General features: G+C 41.6%; 1 protein-coding gene across 1 annotated transcript in view; it reads right to left on the bottom strand.

Annotated features, from left to right (window-relative positions):
- tln1 (talin 1) overlaps nucleotides 1-25,619 on the bottom strand; it is a 96,990-nt gene that overhangs the window by 28,967 nt on the left and 42,404 nt on the right. The window contains exons 19-42 of the mRNA XM_072372305.1: nucleotides 24,685-24,852; nucleotides 24,214-24,508; nucleotides 22,134-22,300; nucleotides 21,916-22,044; nucleotides 20,908-21,021; nucleotides 17,057-17,170; nucleotides 16,525-16,659; nucleotides 15,915-16,043; nucleotides 15,629-15,731; nucleotides 14,450-14,658; nucleotides 13,993-14,112; nucleotides 11,948-12,145; nucleotides 11,481-11,620; nucleotides 11,296-11,389; nucleotides 11,004-11,093; nucleotides 10,168-10,290; nucleotides 9,864-10,007; nucleotides 9,588-9,749; nucleotides 9,035-9,175; nucleotides 7,011-7,192; nucleotides 5,029-5,161; nucleotides 3,711-3,812; nucleotides 3,380-3,550; nucleotides 2,355-2,603 (exon numbers count right to left, since the gene is read on the bottom strand). Of these exons, the coding sequence (XP_072228406.1) occupies nucleotides 2,355-2,603; nucleotides 3,380-3,550; nucleotides 3,711-3,812; nucleotides 5,029-5,161; nucleotides 7,011-7,192; nucleotides 9,035-9,175; nucleotides 9,588-9,749; nucleotides 9,864-10,007; nucleotides 10,168-10,290; nucleotides 11,004-11,093; nucleotides 11,296-11,389; nucleotides 11,481-11,620; nucleotides 11,948-12,145; nucleotides 13,993-14,112; nucleotides 14,450-14,658; nucleotides 15,629-15,731; nucleotides 15,915-16,043; nucleotides 16,525-16,659; nucleotides 17,057-17,170; nucleotides 20,908-21,021; nucleotides 21,916-22,044; nucleotides 22,134-22,300; nucleotides 24,214-24,508; nucleotides 24,685-24,852 (3,612 nt within the window). The remainder of the gene's footprint in view (nucleotides 1-2,354; nucleotides 2,604-3,379; nucleotides 3,551-3,710; nucleotides 3,813-5,028; nucleotides 5,162-7,010; nucleotides 7,193-9,034; nucleotides 9,176-9,587; nucleotides 9,750-9,863; nucleotides 10,008-10,167; nucleotides 10,291-11,003; nucleotides 11,094-11,295; nucleotides 11,390-11,480; nucleotides 11,621-11,947; nucleotides 12,146-13,992; nucleotides 14,113-14,449; nucleotides 14,659-15,628; nucleotides 15,732-15,914; nucleotides 16,044-16,524; nucleotides 16,660-17,056; nucleotides 17,171-20,907; nucleotides 21,022-21,915; nucleotides 22,045-22,133; nucleotides 22,301-24,213; nucleotides 24,509-24,684; nucleotides 24,853-25,619) is intronic.

Raw genomic sequence — 25,619 nt, 5'->3', positions numbered from 1 at the left:
TAGGCAGTAAGGGGGTCTTGCCTAAGGACCCCTACTGGAAGTAGTACCTTTCATGCAGGGGAGTTGAACCCAGATCTCCCACCCGAAAGGTGGCAATCATACCACTACACTATCCACTATTTTGAATTTAATTGGATTTGATTGGGGGCTGCACGGTGGTGTGGTCAGCACCGTCACCTCAGAGCAGAGGGTTCCAGGTTCAACTCCCAGCTTGGGTCTTTCTGTGTGGAGTCTGCATGGAGTCTCCGGGTATGCATGGGTTCTCTCCAGGTTTTCCGGCTTCCTCCCACCGTCCAATTACAAGCGTGTTAGGTTAATTGGTGTGAGCGTGTGTGGTTGTTTGTCTCTATGTGGTCCTGTGATGGACCTGTCCAGGGTGAACCCCGCCTCTCCCCAGATGACCGCTGGGATAGGCTCCAGCCCCCCCGCGACCTGACCGACGGATTAAGAAGATTTAGAAGATGGATGGACGGATGGATTTGATTGGATTATGATTACAATGAATTGAACTCAAACTGGTTTGAATTGGACTGTATTATTTAAGTTCCCTGAGATGACAGTTGTTGTAATTTGGTGCTATAGAAATAAACTGAATTGAATTGAATTGAAGTGAAGTGAACTACCCCACGGTTGTACTGAAGTTTCAGTGTGGTATCTGAAAGTTGCTTTGGATAAAAAAGTGCTAAATTACTGAATGATAATGAAGTGTCATTGACTATATTGTTTAAGAATATAAAGCAATATACCATCCTTTGCGCACTATAAGGCTCTCATCTGATTATAAAGCGCACCCTCAATTATGAGGTCCATCTCTGTATTGAACCCATACATAAGGCGCACCTGATTATAAGGCGTAGTATTACCTACTGTTCTCTGATTGGTTTATGGCTGCCAGCACACGTAGGTATGTATTATGTCCCTGTGTCAGCGGGAAATGGTCCGACGGTCAAGGACAACATCGTGGGTGGTTTTTACACTTATAAACTTATAAACTGCACATCGGTCTGCTTCACCCATCTCAGACTGAAGAACAGGCACTCACTGGGACATGGGCAGAAGCATTAATGACACGATTCAATCGCTAAGTACGAGCTCCATACAATCTTCGCCCCATTCAGAGTGAATGGCTGAGACACGCCTGACCCTGCAGTCACACTGAATGCAAAGCGAGTGATGGAAGTGGCCAGTTGCCATTCATTTCCAACCTATGACAGCGAAGAAGCGCGGCAAAAGTGAACGTGGCGGTGAGCGGCATGAAGGGAGAGCGGTGAGTGATGCAGAGGGGGCTTAATGTCCCGATGAATGCTCGGCGCTCCCCGCGGTAAATTCAAAATGGCGGTATCCGTGACAGATTTTGGAATCTGGTGCACACATAAAGCGCACTGGATTATATGGCGCATGGCCGATTTTTGTGCCTTATGGCCTTATGGTGCCTGCGTTGGACTGTATTTACTGTTAAGCAACTACCACTATAAAGAGGTATCTGTAATGTTTAGTGCAGAGTTGCCCATTTCCATAGTCTGCAGATTCAGATGTGTGCGAGGTAACTGAAGGGTGTGTGTGACGTCTCCAGCGTGGTCCGTTTGTAACAGTCTGTGTGTATGTATGTAATGCAGCAATATAAAAACTAAAATCATATTTGATGGCAATAATGTGCAATATTAACAGATGCTACTGCAGCGTGCAGTAAATCTTTAAAGTTGTATGGTGTCAAGTTTGTTTCTTAAACTGATCATGATTATTTCCTCAGTTAACCTTAGTGTTTGAGGTGACAAAAAACTCAGGTTTAATATAAAGGAAAATCTTCGCCTCTCCACTTTGAAGTTTGAAATTGCTGATGAATAGGCAGCACTGATTGAATAGGAGACAAACTTGATTTAAGATTGAACTTCACGTTCCCTGTTGTGATGCAGCAGTATACATCACAACAAGATCAAATTGTTTTAACCACCAAAACAGTGTGTTTAGGAAAATGCTACTTGGATTTTTGAGCTTTACTATATAGGGTGATATTCAAAGATTAGCATCAGAGATCTGTTTCCAAATGTCTTGCTGCAAGTGACATGCTTCACCTTAAAATCTATATAACTAAATCTGAATATTTTGGAAACCATGGCAGATTGACTTGCTAAATTGGAACCTAAGGAACTGTAAAAACACCGATTGACCCTTTAACTTAAGTAGGAAACATTTTGAAAAAAGTTGTTAAACTTTGTACAAAATCCAGAGATTGTTTTTTTCTTTAACCATGAAGTAGCAATTGTTTAAGACCTTTGAGTCAGATAACTTACAAACTTACAAAAATATCATATCAGATTATCAATAAAATACAAAACTTTGGCAAAGTTTCTTACCATCTCCTGTACTGTAACAGCAATGGCCTTGGCCGTCTTAACCATTGTAGTCTGGTAGTCCACAAAGGTGCCTTCAGGTTCTTGTGTAGGTGTATCTTCCATTTTATTGATGGCATCATTAATGGAGTCCACCATGCCACCCACAGCACCTGCTGCACTGGCAGCCTCAGCCAAAGTGGCACCCAGGTCATCAACTGCTTCTTTCATCATCTGCACTGACTCCTCAAGAGCATCCTGCATGTGTGCTGCCTGAAGAAAGGAAACACACGGGAAGTCTGTTCAAACCGCTCAGCGCCATAAATATAAGAGCCCTAAGGGAGTGCCTTCTCCATAAAGACCAATGCTGTGATTTACACATCCATTTGTGTCAGAAGTTTTTGCTTTGTTTGTCTAACATATCTTTAATTGCTTATTTGACTAATTGTACATACTATAGACTGTAAAAAGAAAGACTTTTTTTCATGTAGTGAATTTGAAGATCTTAAGCATTAAAGATATGTTGTCTTTCCATAATTATCTGTTGATCTGGTCATATGTACTGAAACTCATGTAGCTCCATATAACACCAAATCTGGCTGCGGTGTACAGGCTGAGAATGTTTGATGCTATTTCACCACTAGGGGATGAAGACTTCGATCTTGATCACAACATAAAATGTGATGATGCTGTTAATGTGTATGTGTGTAATGATATTCATTTTGGGTGGAAAAAAAATGACAAAGTAATTCATCATGTCAACAGCTTGGGACCATGACATGAGTTCAGTCTCACCACGGCTTTCACGCCTGGGTCAAGTCATTTTTAGCCTACATTCAGGCTTCTCTCCTGTTGGTGGCTCAAACAACGTTTTGCAGATATTAAGCAAGCATGCATTTTGACATCACATTGGCCATTGGCCATTGGCCATCATTGTCATCATGAGCTACATTATCATTTTTGAGACTGGGTTATGGCAAGCTAGGAGTTAGTCAGGTTTCTCTTTCAGATTCCAAGATGACAGATATGACAAGTGTATGCTTCAGTACCTTGGGGTTTCCTCCAGCCTCTTTGGCAGTGTAGAGCATCTGCAGAGCTGACTCTGCGAGAGTCTTTGTCTGATCTAAGACAGCCATCTGCTGTTGGCTGCTGAGGATCTTGGAGGCTGTACCAATAGCTGCCATGATCAGGGGCTCAAAGTAGCTAGCCATCTGAGATACCTATCCAAGTATGTGGGAAACAAATGATGCATTATGGCAAGCTCAAAACACAGTTTCTGAAAAAAGAGACAGTCCCAAGGACAGCCTTTAAATGGACCTCCAACTGGTCGACATTCTTATGTCACTGTGAACTGTGTAGAGGTGTTGTTCCAGGTTTTACCTTGTGTCCAAGCTGGGAGGCCTCAGACCGAGCAGCCACAGCTACAGGATCTATCAGGTTACTGATCTCATGAACGGAAGCTGCCATCTGCTCGTGAAGAGTCTACAACATACAAACGTTTCATTTAATACACGTGGAAATGTCTAACAGTTCACAGATCAGACCGGGTCAGGACTAAAACAGAGCCAGTCTTCAGCATTTCATTACTTCAACAGTGTGGAGCTGTGTGGAGTGTTTGATTTATGGGACATTGTGTGCTACTTTGCAGTAAATTGTTGCATGACGGTGCAATAACATTTGATCATCATTATTATTATTTTATTGCATTTTTTTTCAAACTGTATCTCAATATTTAGTCCAAAGCTTGTTTTGGGTGCAGAGAGTCTGAGCCATGTGTGCTGATGTTCACCTTCACCAAGACACACAGCGTATCTGACTGACTGCAGCCTGCAAATGACATAACTGTAGCTGTGGTTGTAGCAACATCCGAACCATCCACAGGTGAAGTGGATTAACCATCTCAATGCTGCAGGGCCAACTATTTATCAGTATCAGGAGGGATGCAGGAGTTACAGGCAGGTTTTTTCTCTGCTTCATGAAACTAATTATGACACCTATGGAGCACTGTGAGCAGACGTTGCTCGTGGCAAACCTCCTTTTGTGTTTTTATGTTGAGTGATATGCATTCTATGGATAAAAGTGTTTGATGTCAAAGTGAATGTATTTTTACAAGCATATTTATAATGATCAGCAGTAACTGTTTAAGCCTTTTTTAATGAAAAAACGCCTAGAGGGCATCTATGGATGTCTGATCAAAATGTGAAAGATTGATTCATCGTGAAACTTTAGATGAGATTTCACATGGCAATATAAATATGTCCCACACCTGCTGGATTGGTACTCGGGTCCCCATGTTATTAATGCTCCTCGCAACCCAAAGAGATATATGGCCATGAAGAAACAGTGGGCATTGGGGCTTTATGATTTCTTTTTTTTTAACCAGGAGACAGTCGTATTTTCACACTTGTGTATTCAGTTCCCACCCTTAAAGTGCCTGTGAAACATCTCGCTGTTAGCATAATGCCTGTAAAAATCAGTGTTGAAATCCAGTTTGATGTCCTCTGTGATTTTATCATGATTTGCAGACTTAAGTTATGCGATTTACATATTCATCATTGTCTGTGTGATTCTGGATCCCCACAAAGTTGACAAAAATTTTAACCATATGCATTTTCTTTCTGAGGACTTCATGGCAGTAACACTTACAAACCCAAAAGAGAGTAGCAGTCGTAGCCGTAATCGGTGAGTGTGTTCTTACCTCCATAGAGATGTCTTCTCTGGGTGTTAGCTGCTGGCTTATGGCAGCAAGTGAGGCCTGATCAACTTCACGGATGCAGCTGTTCAACACTTCAATAGCATCATCACATTCTCTCTGGCCAGGAGCTTTTTCTCTGAACAAATTAAATGGAAAATGTGCAATAAGTATTTATTACATAAGTAATGGGCTATCCTTAAATTCTTGCAGCAAACCTGACAAAAGCTAAAGACACAAATCTTATTTTTAGTTTGAAATGAAAATGGCTTTTTTTTCAGCGGGCCTCATAATTCTCAAAAGCATTCATGCATTTAGACATACACACATGCCAATGGTCTGATATGTAGAAACGTCAGAAAACAATGTCCAAAACTGCCAACCTTAACCTTATGACCCTTATTTTTTTAAAGATTTTTTCTGGCACTAATGTTTTTTCCTGGCAGTAGCTGGACAGGAAGGTGGGCAGACAGTGTGAGAATGACCACAGGCTCCAGGTTTATACTCCAACCTGGAGCGCTTGAGCTGAGGACCTACAGCCTCTGTACATTGGGTATGCACACAAACAACTGAACTAAACAGTGCCCTGATGCAGAGAAAGAAGCTTTCAATGGTTACATGGAATATCACAACAGAATAGAAATAAATACTGTGTGGATAAATGTAAACCTATATGGTTCATATATATATGTGTGTGTGTAATTGCATCTTATCTGGATTTTCTATTGAGCTTTTTTCTGTGAAAACACAGATTTCTGAAACATTTTTCTGTGCTGATTTGGATGTTGTGCTACTGGAAGGACTTCTGCTGATCACTCTTTTTACATCTGTTAAAACATTATGCATAAGCATGGCCACAGGAAACAGTTGGAGCAGCTAACTGAGCTTTCCAAAACCCAAGTAATGGCCTATAGCAAGACCCCCAATTCAAGGTGAGTTGAAGGGGGTTGAACCACTTCATCCATCGATCATAACAGGAAGTGTGTGTTCACTGGCAGATAAAATGGACAAGTTTGGATCCTTAATGAGAACAAAGCAGGATTATCAGGATGGCAATATTATTCTTTTCATCAAGACATGGCTGCGACTCTTAACAGCTTTCAGACTATCCGGGCAGACAGAGACTGCAGACAGAGCGCTAACAGTAAAGGAGGAGGATCACAGAGCTGGTTAACAACAGATGGTGGAATCCTGGACCTGGCTGCAGGAACAACTCTAACAGCTCTCTGCTCAGCTTTCAGACTATCCGGGCAGACAGACTGCAGACAGAGCGCTAACAGTAAAGGAGGAGGATCACAGAGCTGGTTAACAACAGATGGTGGAATCCTGGACCTGGCTGCAGGAACAACTCTAACAGCTCTCTGCTCAGCTTTCAGACTATCCAGGAAGACAGAGACTGCAGACAGAGCGCTAACAGTAAAGGAGGAGGATCACAGAGCTGGTTAACAACAGATGGTGGAATCCTGGACCTGGCTGCAGGAACAACTCTAACAGCTCTCTGCTCAGCTTTCAGACTATCCAGGAAGACAGAGACTGCAGACAGAGCGCTAACAGTAAAGGAGGAGGATCACAGAGCTGGTTAACAACAGATGGTGGAATCCTGGACCTGGCTGCAGGAACAACTCTAACAGCTCTCTGCTCAGCTTTCAGACTATCCGGGCAGACAGACTGCAGACAGAGCGCTAACAGTAAAGGAGGAGGATCACAGAGCTGGTTAACAACAGATGGTGGAATCCTGGACATGGCTGCAGGAACAACTCTAACAGCTCTCTGCTCAGCTTTCAGACTATCCAGGAAGACAGAGACTGCAGACAGAGCGCTAACAGTAAAGGAGGAGGATTACAGATTACTGAGAAGGAGCCTCTCTGCACCCCAGATGTTGAACTGCTGGCTGTGAGTTTCTGTCCATGTTGTCTGCTGAGAGAGTTCACCTGTGTTGCCCACCAATGCTGCATGTGTAGTAGCAGCTGCTGTACAGCAAAGCTCACCTCATGTTCGTGATGAGTTTCTTGATGGAGTCAGACACTGTCCTTGAGTGTCCAGCCAGCACTGACCACTTGGGAGGGTCTTTAGGGTTGACAGCCAGAGATCGGGCTGTCTGAATTAGGCCAGTTGAGCTCTCCAGCATCATCTTTGCTGCTGCCACTATGGGCTCCATGGCTGCATGACCCTAAGGAATGTGAATGAAAATCATGACCAAAATGGCTCATCTCCATTGTTTTGCTTTGTTTCATAATGTGTTATATGTTTTCAATCTCCTATGCTGCTGTAATAGGTGTGTAATCTATTTTGGCTTAATCTTGATTCAATTCAAAATGCTGAAAATTTAAAACAGAAAAGCAAAAAGTTGCTTCAGCTTTCATTTTTTAGGCAATTACAGAATAATTGAACAAAATAATGGAAATTACATGTTAATGACATATATTCATGTTAAATAACAATAGTATTATTCAATATTGAGTCCTCTTCCACAATAGAAATGTCATGAGAGTATTTCTGTAGGTGACAGGACTCTGAGGAGGACAGAGTGGAGAGAAGCAGTGAGAGTACAGTCCTCTGTGGTGCTCCTGTGCTGCTGACCACCTCCTCAGACACACAACCTCTCAGTGTCAGTTTCTTTTTAGCACTCTTTACTGTTCCAGCCTTTTGTTGCCTCTATCCCATTGTTTCTGCGACCTGCTGCTGCTTCTATTGTGAGTAACATTTACCTTCATTTTTGTTTTCACATTTTACAAAGCGTCTCAACTCTTCAGGAACTGGGTTGTGTGTCTTGAAGCAATCATTCTGCTGTAACTTGAATGTTGTGGACGCTGGCTCCCTGACAGCATTATAGTTCATTTCTTCTAAATCCTTGCTATTCATTTTTGCTTTTTTCTAGGATAACAATTAATATTAATAAGTGTTAATCACTTAATTTTCTATACCCGTTTTATCCTGTTCAGGGTGATGAAGGCCCACAGGCACAAAGACAACAGATGACCTGAGAATGACTGAAAGTCAAACACATAACTAGGTTGTCGCATCTTGATCGTGTTGAAATAACCCCCATGAGGAAAAAAAAAAGTATTTTCTATCTATCATTATTATCAAATTCTTTTATTTATATTTAGGGTTTTTTTGGAGGAAAACAAGTATGGAGGATCAATCATCCAAAAGCTATAAAATTAATTGTGTCTTCAAAGGTTCAAATTTAGGTCCAACACTTTTTAATCTTTATATGCTACCCCACAGGAAATGTCATCAGGAGATGCGGCATTAACTTTATGCTGATGGCATAAAGTTAAAATCTGCATCTGGGTCCTACCTCCACCACGTCACGCACAATCCCCACCACACCGGTTGTGACATAGACTCTTTTTTAAATTGTATCTCTGATATCAAAACATCAATGCCTTCAGAATCGATTACTGTAATGCTCTACTTTGTGGTGAAAACCCACGGTGGGACAGCCTGAGGGCAGCAGAGAATGTTAATGATTTTATTTCAGCTGCTTTTTTTTTCTTCCCTCACTGCTGCTTACACTTTTTACTTTACTTTGTTTAAATGATTTATTGTGTTTTTTTACCCAGTTTCATTTATGTATCATGCTTTGTTTGTCTTATGCATTTATCTCTGGTTTTTACCTCATCTCTGGTTTTTCCTCACTGCTAGCACTTCCTCAGTTCATTGGTGGGCTCAGTAGTGATCTGAGTGTGTGTGTGTGTGTGTGTGTGTGTGTGTCAGAGAGAGCAAAAGTGAGAGAGAGATTTTGCTCCGGCTTTTGGAGGTATGTTGTTGTCCTGTAAAGCACTGAGCTGCAAAGTTTTATGAATAAATAAAGTTTGATTGATTGATTGATTGGAAATACTCACTTCCCTAACTATTGTGCACACTATAATAACAAACAAATAAATACACAGTTGTGGAAATGGTTTGTAAGAGCTGAAAGCTAAAATCTTCAAACATAAATTCTAATAGAATTCTTCATAATAGTATGACTTGCTGACATTTCAATGGAAAGATGAGGACAAACCTCAGGACTGATCTGAGCAGGAATGCTGGCAAATTCTGGGTTGGAAGCGAAGGCAGTCAGGTTGTCCACAGCTTCTATCAGAGGACCAGTGGCAGCTTTGCACTTCTCTCTGTTCTCCTCATTAAATGCTCCGTCTAAAGCCTGTGAAGGGGACAATGTTACTTAGAGCGTTGTAACAGACCAAGTCCTTAGGCTGGGACTCTCTAAGCCAATGTTACAAATGTGTGTTTTAAGGATCAGTACTTCTTGTTATTGTTTTATTCTATATCTATTGGGGTCTAGGTAAAAATAATCCAATGGGCTCTGTCATCATTTCTGGATTTATTCCTTCCAGACCACAGTTTTGGCACTGGATTACAGTTTAAGTACAACTACAAACAGCAAGATATGGGGAAAAAACTTGATTGACTGGGCTTCAAATAAGCAAACCACAGTTGGCCTACAGGAAGCACAGAGCCTTAATCCATCCCTTTTTGAAAACCAGGCATGTGCTTTCACTCAACACAGATTTCTTCCTCATGTAGTTGATCACAAAATGATTTGCAAAACAAACCTTTATGGATTTGACCAGGTTGGCAGTGGTGTTGGCCACCTCTTTGGCTGACTGGACAAACTGCCTCTTGGCAACAGGGTTAGGAGTCTTGGAGGAGGCCAGGCGGCACGCGTTACACAGTGCAGAAGTGTGCTTGGCCACAATGGTAGCTGCAGAAAGCACCTGAGCAGAGTGACAGTATGAATGCATTCCATCCCATTAATACGCTCCAACTGAAACAAAAACAACAAGTAAAGCTGGCCGTCAGTGGGAAACGGTAGTGAGGAAAGCATGTACCTGAGATTGGGTGCAGGCTGGGTCCACCAGGTTCTGGCAGGCCATCTGAATGGACTGATTAGCACGGGCAAACTGAGTAGGGTCCACCAGGCCCTTCTGACCAGCTGAACTGTTAGGGTCTGACACTCCCACGAGATAAGCAGCCTACAAATATCAGCAGATCACTCGTCAGCTTCGAGTAGGTAAGAGTTAGAAATGCTTAGATTAGAAACAAGCTGAACATACTTCTTACCATCCTACTCCATTTTCTCATGAAAAAGTGCTCTTATGGCACTAATACAGTAGCCTAAAGTCAGGGTTTTACCTGTGCAGCTGCTTCTGTGAGACCACATAAGGCTTTGGACGCCGCACTGACTGAATCACCAAACTCTGGCAGGTTTGAGTTCTTGGCATGATGTGAAATACCAGCCATGGACTCACCAAGAACCTGTCAACGGGACAAAGCTTGGTTTGAGGAATGAAGTCATTGTTTCTTTTATGACTTTACAGAGAACACAGGCTAAACAAAAAATCTAAAGCTACCATCATAATAATAAGGTGTGTATCAAACCTCGACACTTTGTTGTTGATTACTAAAATCTGGCAATAGTTCAGACTGTCAGAAATGGTCAAGAGCTGATAGCACCCATCAAATGTTTGCTCAGATTTGTTCCTGATTTCAGTCCAAAGATCTGAATGTATTCTTAATCCTCTCTGTTTCAGAGGATCACTCCTTACAGATCACTCTTGAAATCTGTTTTCAGATACTTTCTTGTGGTGAAAACATTTAGAATGTCAGCCTTTCATTTATTTGATTATATTAGGCAGCTATAGCTACACAGCAGCAGGACTGATGCTGTTGATACTGTTTCCCCACTGAGAGGGGGGCTATTTGTGCAGCTACACCCCACACAGATTCACATTCATTGTATGAAATCTACAAATTACACAAGATACTTTTGAAGGGTCAGTGCAATTATGGAATGTCCATGTTCAAGTATTTAGGTTTCAATGAACTTCAGCTGCTAATCCACATCTAATCAGGTCAGCGTGTTTTCACTGGCAGAAACAGCTGCTTAAATTTCCAAAAGCTCAGAAACAAGAGGAGGCTGATCAAAGCGAACAGGTGAGAAGAGCAGCAGCGGTGTGTGTGTGTTCAACCTTAGAGTTTTCCATGACGCTGTCGATGGACTCAAAGAATGACTGGTCATTCACAGCTTCTGTTGGGTTCTCCAGCATCCCCCTGACTGACTGCTCACAGAGACAAAACAATCACAACCAACACACCTGAGAAACACACACTGCACCGATACATCTCGGCTGACGACATAAATGACCTTTGCATCCTAGAATCTAGTGCCTGTTATATGACTTTCCTTTTTCTCAAGGTTCTCAGGGTATCGTGGGTTAACCAGTAGATGTGATAGGTTGATAGATTTACGATGGTTGTTACCTCCAGCTCTCTGAGAGCATTGTCACACTCCTTCTGACCTGGAGCCTGCTGAGTGCACATGGTGATGAGCTGGTTGATACTGTCTGTAACCGACCTATAAACGCAAAGGCTCAGATATGTAAAAAAAAACCTCATAGGTGATGAAAAAAACTGGCCGAACTCGAGGACGTGAAATGTTCCTTTACCGAGCAGCTGCTGCCAACTGGTTTTTGAGGTTGGGGGAGCTGGGATCAGTGGACAGAGCTTTGGCCGCCAGCAGCAGCTTGCTTGATGACATGGAAATTGTCTTCAGGTTGGACACCACCTGCGTCTGGTCCTCTTTAGACTGGAGGAGATGAGGAAGACGGTATGTAGAGAACTTTAGACAGCAATCACAGACCCGTGTTAAATTGGATCGACATAGTAAATATAAAAGGAGTCATATGTTGTGAAAATTTGATCTAAAACCTTACAAACTGCTTCAATACAATTTCTATGCTGGAATTACAGAGGTTCTCTTGACTCCTGATAGTATGACATGCTTTAGCATAAACAGCTGTGAAGTGAATCAACTGTCATGTTAAGTTACATAAAGTGTAACGTTAACAGGAAGCTTCACATCAGCTTCTGCCAAAAAAAACCTCATGATCAAGTCTTTTCTCATCAAACTGACATGGGACGTTCCAGCCATGTCAACACCGGCCTCCAGGAAGTTGGTGAAGTCATTTCCAAACTTGCTTGTTGCCCTGGCCAGGTCCTGGGTGGTCCCTCTGGATGCCTGAACCACCTCGTTGGCTGACTGGTTCAGGCCAGCTGCAACCTCATTGAGCTGCACCTGAACCTCCTGGAAACTCCGTCCACTGGATGGGAACTACAGCAGGAGGAGAAGAACAACAAGAGCTATTGAAATTAAAATATAAGAGGTTGCTTTTGCTAAAAAAAGAGAAAAAAGTCCTCCTAATTAAAACTGCATCAATGTTCATAAGACAGTGATGTTAGCTGATGTTGTGTGATGATAACTTTTAGTTTTTGGATGCGGTTTGTTGTTTTATTCATTGCTTTGATCTTGGCTCTCTCATATGTATGTTATTGAATTCTACAGTACGGCCTGAAGACCAAACACAGAAAGACTGTTTTGGACAAAGAGGGAAAATCCCAAAACAACATTTGTATGCTTAAAAAATAAAGAAAGAAAAGAGTTGGAACAGTGGATGTTGTGGGTCTCTGATGTGCATCTATATTATCTATGACAACTCCCGCTGGATTGTGCATGTAACTGCTCAAGCCCATGTGACCTCAGGCACTGGCAGTCCTGTATGCATGCCTCACTCTATTTAAAAAGTTGAAGCTTTTTTTTCCCAGATGAATTTTATTTCATAGTTCTATTGTCCAGCTCTTCATATTTCAAACTAATATGAAAGATGATCATCTAGCTGAGTCAATGAACCATGCCTACATCAAAAGAGACACCAGTGAAAAGTGTCCATGAGCAAGATACATAATCCAACATTTTCCCTCCAACAATGTGTGAGTGAATGTATTATAACAAGTCGGTCAATCAGACACGGTCATGGTGTCTTGCTGACTGTTCTTATTCCTGTCATATATACGCATAAGTCACAACTCACATAAGTGTGAAATGAAGAAATATGGAATTGAATATCTTGTTCGTGGACACTTTAAACTGGTGCTGCCTGACACGTCATTTGAAGATAAAAATGTGAAAGTGAGGTGGGAAATAAACACGACATGAGAAAACAGTAGTCCACACACTGAACTTTAGTAAAAGTGAATGTTATCCTGTTAATGACTTGGCTCTTCAAATACAGGACAATGCTCTGCCGTTCCAGATGTCTAGAAATGGCTTTAGATATCTGGGCACTAACATCACAACAGACATGCAGAAGCTTTACCAGGAAAACTTCTGTCTGTTATTTGAGAAAGTCAAAGCAGACTTGAAGAAATGGAAAACACTTCACCTATCTTTAGCAGGAAAAGTGAACTGTAAAAAAATCTGTTTCAGTGTATTCCACTTTATCTCCCTAAATCTTTCTTCAAATGCATTGATAAGGTCTTCACTTCATTTATATGGGAGGGGAAGAAACCTAGAATACGGCTGCAACTGTTGCAGAGGCCTAAGATGCAGGGTGGCCTAGCTCTGCCAAATCTTTGCCATTATTATTCAGCCACAAATGTTAAAAAAAAATAAAAATCAAGCACTGGAGTGTGTGGCCAGGCAGTGTACTTTCCGATGCGGTCATGCCTAGTTTTGTAGCACTTTACTTTAAAAACTATAATATACCCTTCAAGTCATCAACTGCTTTCATTATTTTTCAAATGAAAAGCTCTAAAATACTTTTAAGAGTACTTCCAAAACATCTCTTTGTCTTAGATACCATATATAAACACACACTGGAAATGACATAACTAACCAAATTACATTTAACAGCAAATCATCAACACTTCAATGTGTGTTGACAATAAAGATGTCTCAAGTACACATTCTGCATTGAGGGTCTTGCAACTGACAGAATGATAACAGAAATAAATATTCATAAAGCCTCTTTTTATGTATATGTGAGGGTGTCGTGTTTATGATATTTGTCAGGCCTCTACATAATGTATCAAATTACTAAAAGTTCATATATATTCACATTGATTTTTTCATTTTTTTAAATGATATATTATACCATTATCAACAATATTTTTTGTACTAACAGAATCAGCCAAGAGGGCCTTGCTGGCTTCGCCCACAGTCCGTATGGCATTGTCCACATCCCTCTGGCCAGGAAGGGAGTTAACGCATCTGTTCAGAGCCTGAGACACTGCCTTCGCCACCTGCACACAAACACACACAATCATTATCACTGAACAAACCAGTCCAAACGTGTTCTGATGTCAAATGAAAAAGCATGCTTTCATCTACAGCTGTGTCCCAGCCTCTTTTGCTGGAATGTTAAATCACAGCCTAACGTCCCAGCCTGGCTGGGAACCATTGTTCTTCAGTATTAGCTCAACTTCTAATCGCACACTGTAGCAAAGAGTAGGTTAATTTTACACTCAGTAACAGATATTTAAAAGCCATGTCAGAAATGAAGCACTAATTATAGCTGCCTTGTACATTCCTGACGATAGCTGATACATTTTTTCCATTCTCTGTCACTTTGTGTCAAACCTGGGCCAGCCTCTGTTGACTCTCTGGGTCTCCTGGCTTAGCAATGGCTCTCTTGGTTTCTTCAATCAGGTTGGCTGACTTGTCCAAAACATCCCCAGCACAGTCGAGCACAGCGCTGCGTGCTGCTGGGTCATCAGTGGTGGCAGCAACTCCTCTAGCAGCTGAGGCCAGGGACTTCAGAGCCTGGGCCATGTCTCTGGCCGATATCCCTGGATCCGACAGAGGAGAGCAGAGGTGACAAGCGTCAGTCTGCATTATATGCGGTGTCATTTGGAGAAGATGAAGGCACTTGTTACTGCTCAAATTGTCCAAATAAATGTTCACTATATTAAGGGGATATTGTGAAATATGAACCTTTAAATCAGAAATAATCACATTAAAAAGGTTCTTCACATGATTCTGCCTGAGAACAATATTACATATAAACCGGCCCTGTCTTCAGGTCATTGAAAATCACTCCATCCCTATTACAGCCTATCATTTATTTAGAAATACAGTTTTGTGCCACATCTGCACAGACAAAAGCTCAAAATTTTATTTTGGTTTGGTTATTTGTGTGAGGAGCATTTCATTTACGCACATTGATCCCTCGATCTAATAAAGTTATTGTTGTTCAAATATATGCGTGAATCATTTATTTTGTGACTAAAAAGAAAGATAATATAGCACACCACTTGTAGCGCAGAGGAAAGTGTTTGGTAAGCAAGCAAGAAGATGAAGAACAGAGGAGACAGAGAGAGCCTGCGTCCGCGGTGAATAATAAACTGAGGAGTTTATTATTGCACAGATCAGAGGGCTCTGAATGCACACATGTTGCTCCATGAGAAACATTTTTAAGTACACAGTAAAGTGCAGGTTCTAGACATTTTTTCTTCAATATCTTATAGCATTAAATTAATTCAGGTTGGCCTTACAGATCGCCATTTGAAAAAAAGATCACGATCCTCCCTTCGATCGCCGATAAGACGATCCGATTGAAAATCACTCCATCCCCAATATAAACCATCTTGAAAATTGATTAAGAGGCAGAGTAAAGATATATGTAAAGAGAGAACCCGTTCATTATGGTTTGGACACAGGTTACTTGCTTTCAAACTGCAGAAATAGGCACTGGCCTTGGTGGAAGATGTGCTCCTACTTTGAATTGCTCTTATCTAAGTGTGTTTATGTTTAACCCACCGATGTAGTTCTCATTTCCCTGGGTGGCCTCACTCAGCAGCTGTGCGATACCTGAGGTCACAGCCTTAGTGCTGGTACCCAGATCCTGGGAACATTTCCCGAGCTGAATGGCACATCAAGAAGACAAAGGAAGAAACTCATGGTCATACTCACTGTTCTACATGCACTTCTTTCACTTGTCTGTTTCTAATAAATTCAATTTAATCTAGTGTTAATATCTACTACAAAATGTGCCCCAACCTAATAGGAAATGTAAGCCTTTGATGTGTGTGTGTGTATGTTTCACCGTGTCTCCGGGCAGTGGTTTGAGTTTGCCTTCTTCAGCAGAAGCCTTGGACTCCTGGATGTCTTTCTCTAGATCTCTGACCATTGTCAGAGCGTTGTCTATCTCCAGCTGACCACAAGCATCCTGAGCCTTGTAAATACACACACCGAGACACAGATTGTATACTTCAACAATGTTTTCTGATGTTCGATACTGAACCCTGAGCCCTTACCATAAGCATCACATATCATCGACGCCCCCCTGCAGCACAGTTTATTCACTCCACACGTAGTTTGCCACTGATAGTTTTGTGCAACATGGCAGGATATTTATCAGATTTTGACGACGTGGACGACAACTTTGAGTACGATGGACGTCCTTACTGGAGTGAATAAGCTGTGCTGCAGCGGTGGTTGTCGATGAAGTCATCCCAGAAGACGAGTGCGTAGAAAGCCCTCTATAAGCCCCCGTTAGCCGCCAATAACAACAACACAGCAGCTATGAGCTAACAGTCTCAATTAGTCTTGAAAGATAGTTTAATAACGTGTAAGAAAGCCCTTCGTGAAGCTAGAACTGCTTTCATTTGCTTTCCATTCACACTATTGGGTCATGAAAACACAATGTGCAGTACCTTCTGTGAGGCAGTTCGCAGTTCTGCCAGGGCGCCAGCCAGATTCTTAGCACACTGGCTGAGCTGCATAGCTGAGGCCTGGTCACTGATGGTGGGAGCTGTGGCTTTGGCGGCTGTAACCATCTTAGTACCTGGCTGGTGGAGGAGGAGAAGTTTATTTCTATTGCCTTCATTAAACAATATAAAAAAACAAAGCCCTGATTAGAAGTGCATCTTAATGTCCAAGGTTTTTATAAAAGGGCAAACTAGAGCTAAAATCATATTTGAATGGAAGTAAAATACACACTCATTTAAGTTTATTTTTGAAAAAAAACTATAAAATAGTAAGTCATCTTTTCACTACCCTACAAACCTGAAAATCACAGAACATCAACAAAGTTTAAAATAAGCACAAATTTTCTATTTCTCTTGGTAACTATTATTTACATTATTATTATATTATTTATACGTGTGTTGCTGCACAAAATAACTTACTACTAACATTTCTAACCCCAGTTCACTGAGTGAATGAAAGACGTAGTGTGACAATCACCTGAAGGAAGTTCTGACTGGCACTGATGAGGGCCAGCTGAGCGCTTGGGCTGTCAGGCTGAGACTGGCTGCCTCTGACCCCCTGGACTAACTGAGGGATCTGCTCTGCCACCACCTGATGGCACACACAAACACTTCAGGAGAATACAATCAAATGAAATTAAATGACCTTGCATGTTTGTGCAGTAATATTAATGAATTGTGTTATGCCATCATTGTATTGTAACCCCATGTAGTATGAACGTAAAACTGATCTTCACTGCTCTGGGGGCTACAACATATTCAGAACCTACCTCCAATTCCCAGTAGACAATCCTATTGCACCTATTGGATAGCATTGCACTGTATGCTGTGGGTTTGCCCATCCTATGTGAGCTGACAGTCCAACGATAGTACATGTGACTATATGATCACAGTCTTGAAGCTGAAAGAGGCTCGGATTGATAGAAGCCTGGACAGAGCCAATGAGCTTAACATGTTTTTGATTGGGTTCGGTTCAGATCAACACTCAGCATGCTCCTCATCTGCCTCCAGCAACAGAGACTTCACAGCTCACTTCTATTCACACCTTCCCAGTCACACCTCAATAATATCACTCTGCACATCCATCATGGATACAATTAGACTTCTCCACCCCCCCCCATACAGACTGTCTGTCTCTAACATTCAGGTGGAGAAACTGATGTGGAATAAGACTGCAGGTTTCAGAGGGCCTGCATGGAACTGCAGTATGGGACTTTACAATATCTTTTCAACCTTAGCTTGAGTCATCAGAAAGTTCCAATGCTGTGAAAGACTTCCTGCCTTGTTGTGGTACCTATGATACGTTATTCATCTGCCCTCAGTGACAACAGACCTGTTACCCCAACATTCCACATCACAAAACTTGGGGAGAGACTATGATTGACTCACCAAAGTATACAAGAGAACATCTTTTCAACTCACAACAGTTTGCTTATCATCCTGGATTTGGAGATGCTATCATCAGCCTAACCCCTGCTTCAGCAAGCTCACTCTCATCTGGAGAAAGCCGGCAGCATGATAAGGATCATGTTCTTTGATTTCTCCAGTGCTTTTATTACAATTCAGCCTGCAGTGCTATGTGAGAAACTCGAGAAAATACATACAGATGCCTCCGCATTTGCCTGGATTACTGACAACCTCACAAACAGACCGCATTTTTATGAGACCGAGAAGGTGATCAGCAGCACAGGAGCACCATGGGGGACAGTACTCTCACCATTTCTCTTTACTCTGTACACCTCAGACGTCCAGTAAAATTCAGAATCCTTTCATCAGCAGAGATACACAAGATGACTCTGCAGTTGTGGGGAGTATGAGTGAAAGGTTAGAAGCTAAGTACTGGACGACCACTTTGTGGGATGGTGAGAAAAAAAAATAAATCGCCTCATCTTCAATGTGGTGCTTAATCAAACATCATGAAGTGCAAAGACACTTGTCAAGCACAAACTCAAGTACAGCGCTGAAATAAAAATGAAGAAGTAGAAGCCACAACCGTTTGAACTGTAGATTAAGCAGTTTTGTGGCACTGTGCATGAGCCTTCACACACACATACTCAGCACTGATTTGCACACTAATATTCAGCAACATGAGCATATTTCAGGAAGAAATTTCATTTTACAGATGTTGAATAATTGTGTGTTTGACTCATACATTTCCGGCTTCAAGAACAGTGAATTCCACAGATCCTGAGCATAGTCTCAGAATTGGAAAATATTTCCTCAGTTCTTTTGGGAAGACAAAATATGTGGAGTTTTAGTTGCTTCCTTTGGAATAATCATTTCAAGTTTGAAATCATGAAAGATGTCTTGTGTTTTTATGTCCTAATATTTAGATATGCATCTGGTCGACTATGAGGCACACCCGGTGTGACCGTTCTGCCTTTAAGCTGAGCTCAACAGCAATGTCTGATAAGCATGGCTGTCTATCTAAAAAAAACTAGGCTTGTTTATAATTTTCAAGTGCCGTGTGGTCATCAGCCCCAGACAGTGGGACTGAGAGTGCACTGCCAGCTGTTTTGCAGTCAGTCTCTTTTGTCTGTGAGCTGTCTCTGTCAGTTTCGGAGCCCTCGTGTGAGATGTTTTATAATATTTAAAGATGCCTAAACAGAACTGAATAACAATCATCCAATGCAAAGAATGACAACATTCATACACTACATTGCCAAAAGTATTGGCTCACTTGCCTTTTCACACATATGAACTTAAGTGACATCCCATTTTTAATCCATAGGTATTAATAGGTAATATTAATTAATAGGTATTAATCCATATGACTTCGGCCCACACTCTTCCGGCCAAGCTTTCCACAAGGTTTAGGAGTGTTTGTGGGAGTTTTTGACCATTCTTCCAGAAGCTCATTTGTGAGATCAGACACTGATGTTGGACAGAAGGCCTGGCTCTCAGTCTCTGCTCTAATTCAGCCCAAAGGTCTTCTATCGGGTTGAGGTCAGGACTCTGTGCAGGACAGTCAGGTTCTTCCACACCAAACCTGCTCATCCATGTCTTCATGGACCTTGCTTTGTACACTGGAATTTCTAGCATATTGCACAGCTGACTTGAGCTTCCTCTCCCAAAGGACTGCCTTTGCTCACATCAAACTTGCAAAATTTCCCTTTGGGGACAGGTTAGGTATTTTATCTAACCATCTATTTATCAGCCTACTAACCTATCATCCCAAGGTCTAACCATGTTATGTTCTGAGAAACTTAAAAAAACCCAAGAGCTACATCTCAGACTCTACAGGCCTCAGTTAGCATGTTAAATGACGATTCATCACAGTACCATTAAATAAAGACTTGAGAATTACAGCTTGTTTTACAGGGGTTTCCAAAAAAACATGGCTGCACAGCTTACATTTAACCGAAGCTCTTTAGTCATACTGCACAGCACTACAAAAACAATGACTTCATAATGGTTCCGCAAGCTGTTGAACTTATGCAGTGGACTTTGTTTTTCCATCCTCTGTTTGGCATTTTGGCATGTTCAATAAATTATGACACGGTGTAATATGTCGTGAACTGATGTCTATCTGGGGTTGTACTTATCTCATTTTAATAACTGGTAAGGGCCACATGATATTTTTATGTTCTGAGTCATAAAACCTTAAAACAGAGTCCCTGTCATTCCTGAAACGCAAATACTATTTGTACTATTTTGTTCTGAAAACAGTCTGCTCTTGAGCTGGATTTCTAGTGCATGCAATTGCTTGTTTTCAAATGCCTTGCAAGACTCTTGTATTTCCACTACATTTATGGTTAAGACTCTAGAGCTTTTGGCATGTTAGCACCACACATTTAAATAGAAAAGAAAACACTGAGCCTGATCAGTCAAAAATGCCTCAAACTGGTTTTAACAACTGGAAACTCAAATGGAACTATGGGAGCTAATCGATATCATATCCACACCACAAGCTGTCTGTCCTGACAGAGGTCAGAGGGTTTTCTGGCTGGGTCAAAAACAGAAAATGTTTGTGGAAAACTCAGACACAATGGCACCAGATAGAGATCAGGTTTTGGCCATGTAGGAACAGAACGTTATCAGAAAGTATCAGACAATACCACAATCGATTGTCTTCGAGAATTCCTCGAATGCTGCTGTGTGACATGTATCTCTGGTTGTTTCTGGTAATAAATTCCCAAAGAGGCTGCCAGACTGAGTTCAACTACTCTAGTCCTTTCTCCACAACAGAACTTGTAATTTGATTCACCTGAAAGTGTTTTATCATTTTCAATTAGAAAAATTAGTATAAAAGTTCACTTCAATATGCTATTTGTTAGAGTCTTAATAGAGTCTGAATAGGGTGTGCAGACTGAAGCAGACAGTGTTTACCTTGCAGCTCTGGACGAGCTGCTGCTGGGCAGCCTGATTCCTGTTGGATGAGGCAGCATGCTGGGCAGCGGCTATCGTCTGAGTGGCAGCAGCTGCTGCTTGTTTGGCTGCATTCTGGCAGGAAACAGGGAAAACATGTGTCACTCTAAAATACTGTACTTTTATTAGACAGCTCATGGTAATGATAAGAACTTTAATAAGGGCAACTGGACTTCTTCTTGGATCCTGAAGAGGTTTCTCCCTCTCATCTGAAAGGCTTCTTCAGTTCTGAACTAGATTGTGGGGAGTATGAGTTTATAAGCAGAGAGGGTCGTTACAGTCACACCAGGTGCCCTTATTCAAGCTTCATCTCAGTGTGAACAGTGAGTGTGGGATGAGTAGGTGTGTGCACCTAGGGAGAGTAGAGCTTGTGTTTGTCACAACACTGTGCTTGTGGGACCATGTACAGTGAAGCATCTGTGTGTGGTTAGGAGCAGCCACGAAACATGACAGAAATAGACTGCAAAGTGGTGCTCTGAAAAAGTCTGACAGAGACAAGGAGGGAGAGGCCACATTACAGTGCAACTGAGCAAACGTGTTGCAAGAGTATGAATAGAAAGAAAAAAACTGCAAAATGGCAGGTGGGGGAGATATATTTCAGGTGAAATGGTTAGATGAAGGCGATGTGGTGAACATAAAGCAGGCAGAATAAACTGCCTTGGATATAAATAGTGCTGATTATGTGTGAAAGACAGAGTTTGAGGACAACTTGACTGAAAAAAACTTGCTACCATCCTGATAATGTGCATGCATGAAATAACGCAAGGCATGTCTGCAAAAGATCTATTTTGAAGTAAAATACCCCATAATAACAGATTCTTTCTTTGAAGAAGAATAAATGGAAACTTCCATCCATGAGTGCATGAAGAATATGGTTGCATCAGTCACTGCCAATAATACAGTCCTATAGGAGCTGTTTATGTGGGCAACACAACACAGAATACAAGCAGTGGTTTTTCATTGTTTTACCTCCAACTTGTTGACCAGCCGTTTCTTGATAGCATTCTGGGCAGCAGCATTGGTGGCCATGCGGAGACCTTCGGCGGCCTCACGCAGCTTCTGCTGTTGTTCCTCACTGTCAGGATTTGCAGCTGCACCCTAAAGAGAAACTCATAGCTTTCATTTCATTGAACAAAACAAGACTCGTCGTTGTGTTATGTGCGGACAAAATATTAAAAGGGGCATACCTTAGCAGCCTCCACCATCCTGGCAGTGGCATCAGCCAGCAGCTTTGCAGCAGAAAGAAGCTTGCGCGAGTTCTCCAAGTCTGACTCTCCCTCGGCATCCATCTTTATAGCGTTGACCAGATCAGATGTTGCCTGGGCGAGGATACGAGCCTGACGAACCATCTCACCTGATGTTTAACAGGGAAAGGAAAAAAAGCACAAGTAATAAACAGAAAAGGTTAAAGACAGTTTTTCTCATGGGATTATATTGTTTATTATCACTGCTCTTCAAGACTCATTAATAAAGGAATTAATGCGTTTTCATATCTTATAAGAACCATATTCATTGTCAAATGTATCATAGGCATAATTGTTCTGAGCAACACAGTTAGCACTGGACTTCATCGTCACAAATATTTTGGGTGACCAATCAGAGGTCTGCAGTCACTTTTTAGTGGCTCAGTACTAAGTTGGGGGGCCTCATCTGTCACACCTTTCCTCACTTTGCTCTCTTTTTCCCCCTGTTTCATTTCTCAAATGATTTTATGTACATGTGACATTATTTTGGTTATTAACTTGTGTTTCCCTGTTCCAACAGATATCCTTTGAATGGCGTTATGGTGTTTTTCCCCCCTCTTTTCCCTCTTTTCTGTCTTCTCAAACCCCAGCTGGTCGAGGCAGATGGCCACCCTTCCTGAGTCTGGTTCTGCCAGAGGTTTCTTCCTGTTAAAAGGGAGTCGTTCCTTTCCACAGTCGCCACAGGCTCAGGACGGGAGATTGGACTGAAGACAAGTTTCGGTGCAATCTGTTGGTTTCCTTAGCTAGGATATTATTTTTGAATTGGCTCTATATGAATTAATTGGATTACGATTACAATTAATTGAATTCCAATTGGCTTGAATTGGACTATATTACTTAAGTGCCTTGAGATGACAATTGTTGTAATCTGGCGCTATATAAATAAAATTGAATTGAATTGAAAAAAAATTCCACCTCATATTTTTTGTATGATCATACCAACAGTGGAAAACCAACATAGACATGGACCACAGTGTGGATTATTTGTACCTTTAAAGGAATCCTGTGATTTTTTTGTGAATATAATATAAGTCACTTTTAAAAAAAATATATAAATATATATTTTTATATCAATTTTATAATACTGAAAAAAATTTCACTTTTACTTGTCTTATGATGCTCCTGTCTTTTTAAACTTTTTTAAACTTTAATAATCTAGTATAAATGTTGGAGTAGACACATTGATGGCCAACTGCTAAAGAGTAAAAGCAGTGGGCCTCATGCAAGAACACTTTAGTATTTTTATTCTAAATTTCTCTCACTTTTTTCTTATGAAGGTCTCGTACGAACACGCCACGTCAGATTCAACAAACACTCTTAACTTCGGAAAAAGTGTGTAAACGACCTGCGTAAATGATGAATCCCACCTGAGCGTATTTAAGTGCACGTGCGCATACTCCACGCCCAAAATAATACCATATAAGGCTACCCTTCCTCTCTCCTGTGCCAGGAAGTGTTGAGTCATGAGAATGGCACCAAGGTGCAAAAAGAACAACTTTACAGGCTCTGAGACTGAGGTTCTGCTTTCAGAGATCCAAAAAAGAACATCTGTCTTGGGTAAAAATGGGAAGGAATTACGAGTGCTGTTAATTCTGTGTCACCTGTAGTTCGTAATGTCACCGAAATAAAGAAGAAATGGTTTGATTAGAAAATGGCTTAAAAAAAAAACTAAAAAAACGCCATAGCCAGGCGCTCGATGACTGCAACTAAAGCCGTGCAATCAGCTGTTTGATGGAGCGGTCCATGAGGGGCGTCTTCTGCCATGTTGTCTGCCTGGGCTGGTTCAGGTAGTGGGAGACCCTCATTCATGGCAATATTGTGCAAAACGCAGCATGCCAGAATAATCTGAATCAGAATAATCAGAACTAATCTTCTCTGGGCTATAGAGCAGTTTGCCCCCCACCCCCCCCCCCCCCCCCCCCCACCCCCCCACCCCACCCCACCCCACCCCAAATCTTCTCATACGAGTGGTTCTTGCATGAGGCCCAATGTGAGTTTTGTGGTCAACATCTTGTCGTCTTACCAGCATCTCCCATTGAGCTAAAGATGTTCTCAGTGACATCAAGAATTCGATCAGTGGCCTCTCCGTGTCGTCCAATAGGATGTCCTCCACTGGCATACTGTTTGATGTGTTGAAGCAGCTCATTGAGGGCCTGAGTGACACCTGTGGCAGCCAGTCCCACCTGTTTTAGTAGGCCCTCATCATTGGTGGCCCACTGTGATGCTTCTACACAGCCCTCTACTGACTTGGCTACCAGCTTGCCTGCCTCTATCAGCTGCTCTTGGCACACTGGGGAGCTGATGGTTGGAGCCACCACCTTGACAAAAAATAAAATTTTGGAGGACAGAAGAATAAAGAGAGCTCAGACTGCACATTCAACAGCAACATCTAAATTCTGAGCATCTACCAAAAAAATCTTCCCATGAGCTTTCAGATGGTGAATATCATGGGCAAAGTCATCACCAAGGAAATGTATCACAGACTCCTACTCACCCTTGTGCAAGCTACCAGCTGAGATGTGGACAAAGCGCACTGAGTGGCTGCTGCAATCACCCGGTTCTGTTGGGCTGAGTCCTCTGTCTTCTGGGCTACATTTTTAGCTTTGAGCACCAGAGCTGCTGCAGCATTAGCCACAGCTTTAGCAAGTTGCATCAACATATCCTACCAAAAGCAAACATACACAGCAGGATTTATTACTGACTATAGTTATGAATGGCAATGTGACAAATTACAAATAATTTATATGCAAGGATGCTTGTAGAAATCAAGAAAAGATTCCCTATACATGATTAAATGTGAAATGATGGTCCTTCGATCAATTACTCACTAATCACTGTCACTAAGAAGGTTGATCAGAAGATTTAATCAAATTTGTTTCAGAAAGGAGTAGCGTGTTCTGCCCTCATCCCTTGACATTATTTTGTGATGACTGTGTGCCCCCACACCACCCAAATTCAATAAATCAATAAACACAAGAGGAGAAAATCCAAAAAACCTAAAAAAATAAAATAAAATAGATTAAAATTAGATCTCTCCTTTGAAGTCTCTGTTAGTGAATGATTTGATCTGTGATCATCATTTTGATATATTTTGTCTTACAGAAACCTGGCTGCAGCAGGAGGATCATGTTAGCATTAATGAATCAACTCCCTCTGACTATTTAAATGTTCATGTTCCTAGAACCACAGGCAGAGGAGGAGGAGTGGCAGCTATCTTCAGATCAGGGTTACTAATCAGTCCTAGACCCAAGATTAGTTTTAGCTCTTTTGAATCTCTGATTCTCAGTTTTTCCCAAAGTGGAAATCACAAAAACCTCTTGTGTTTGTTGTTGTGTATCGTCCACCTGGCCCTTATTCTGAGTTTCTCTCTGAATTCTCAGAGTTTTTATCCCAGTTAGTGGTGAGTACAGATAAAGTCATTATAGTGGG

Source organism: Leuresthes tenuis, unplaced genomic scaffold, assembly GCF_036924035.1.
Source record: "Leuresthes tenuis unplaced genomic scaffold, fLeuTen1.0.hap1 SCAF_19, whole genome shotgun sequence".
In the NCBI taxonomy this organism is placed as follows: Eukaryota; Metazoa; Chordata; class Actinopteri; order Atheriniformes; family Atherinopsidae; genus Leuresthes; species Leuresthes tenuis.
The sequence above is the reverse complement of the archived record's forward strand: the minus strand, read 5'-3'. Positions and strand labels throughout refer to the sequence as shown.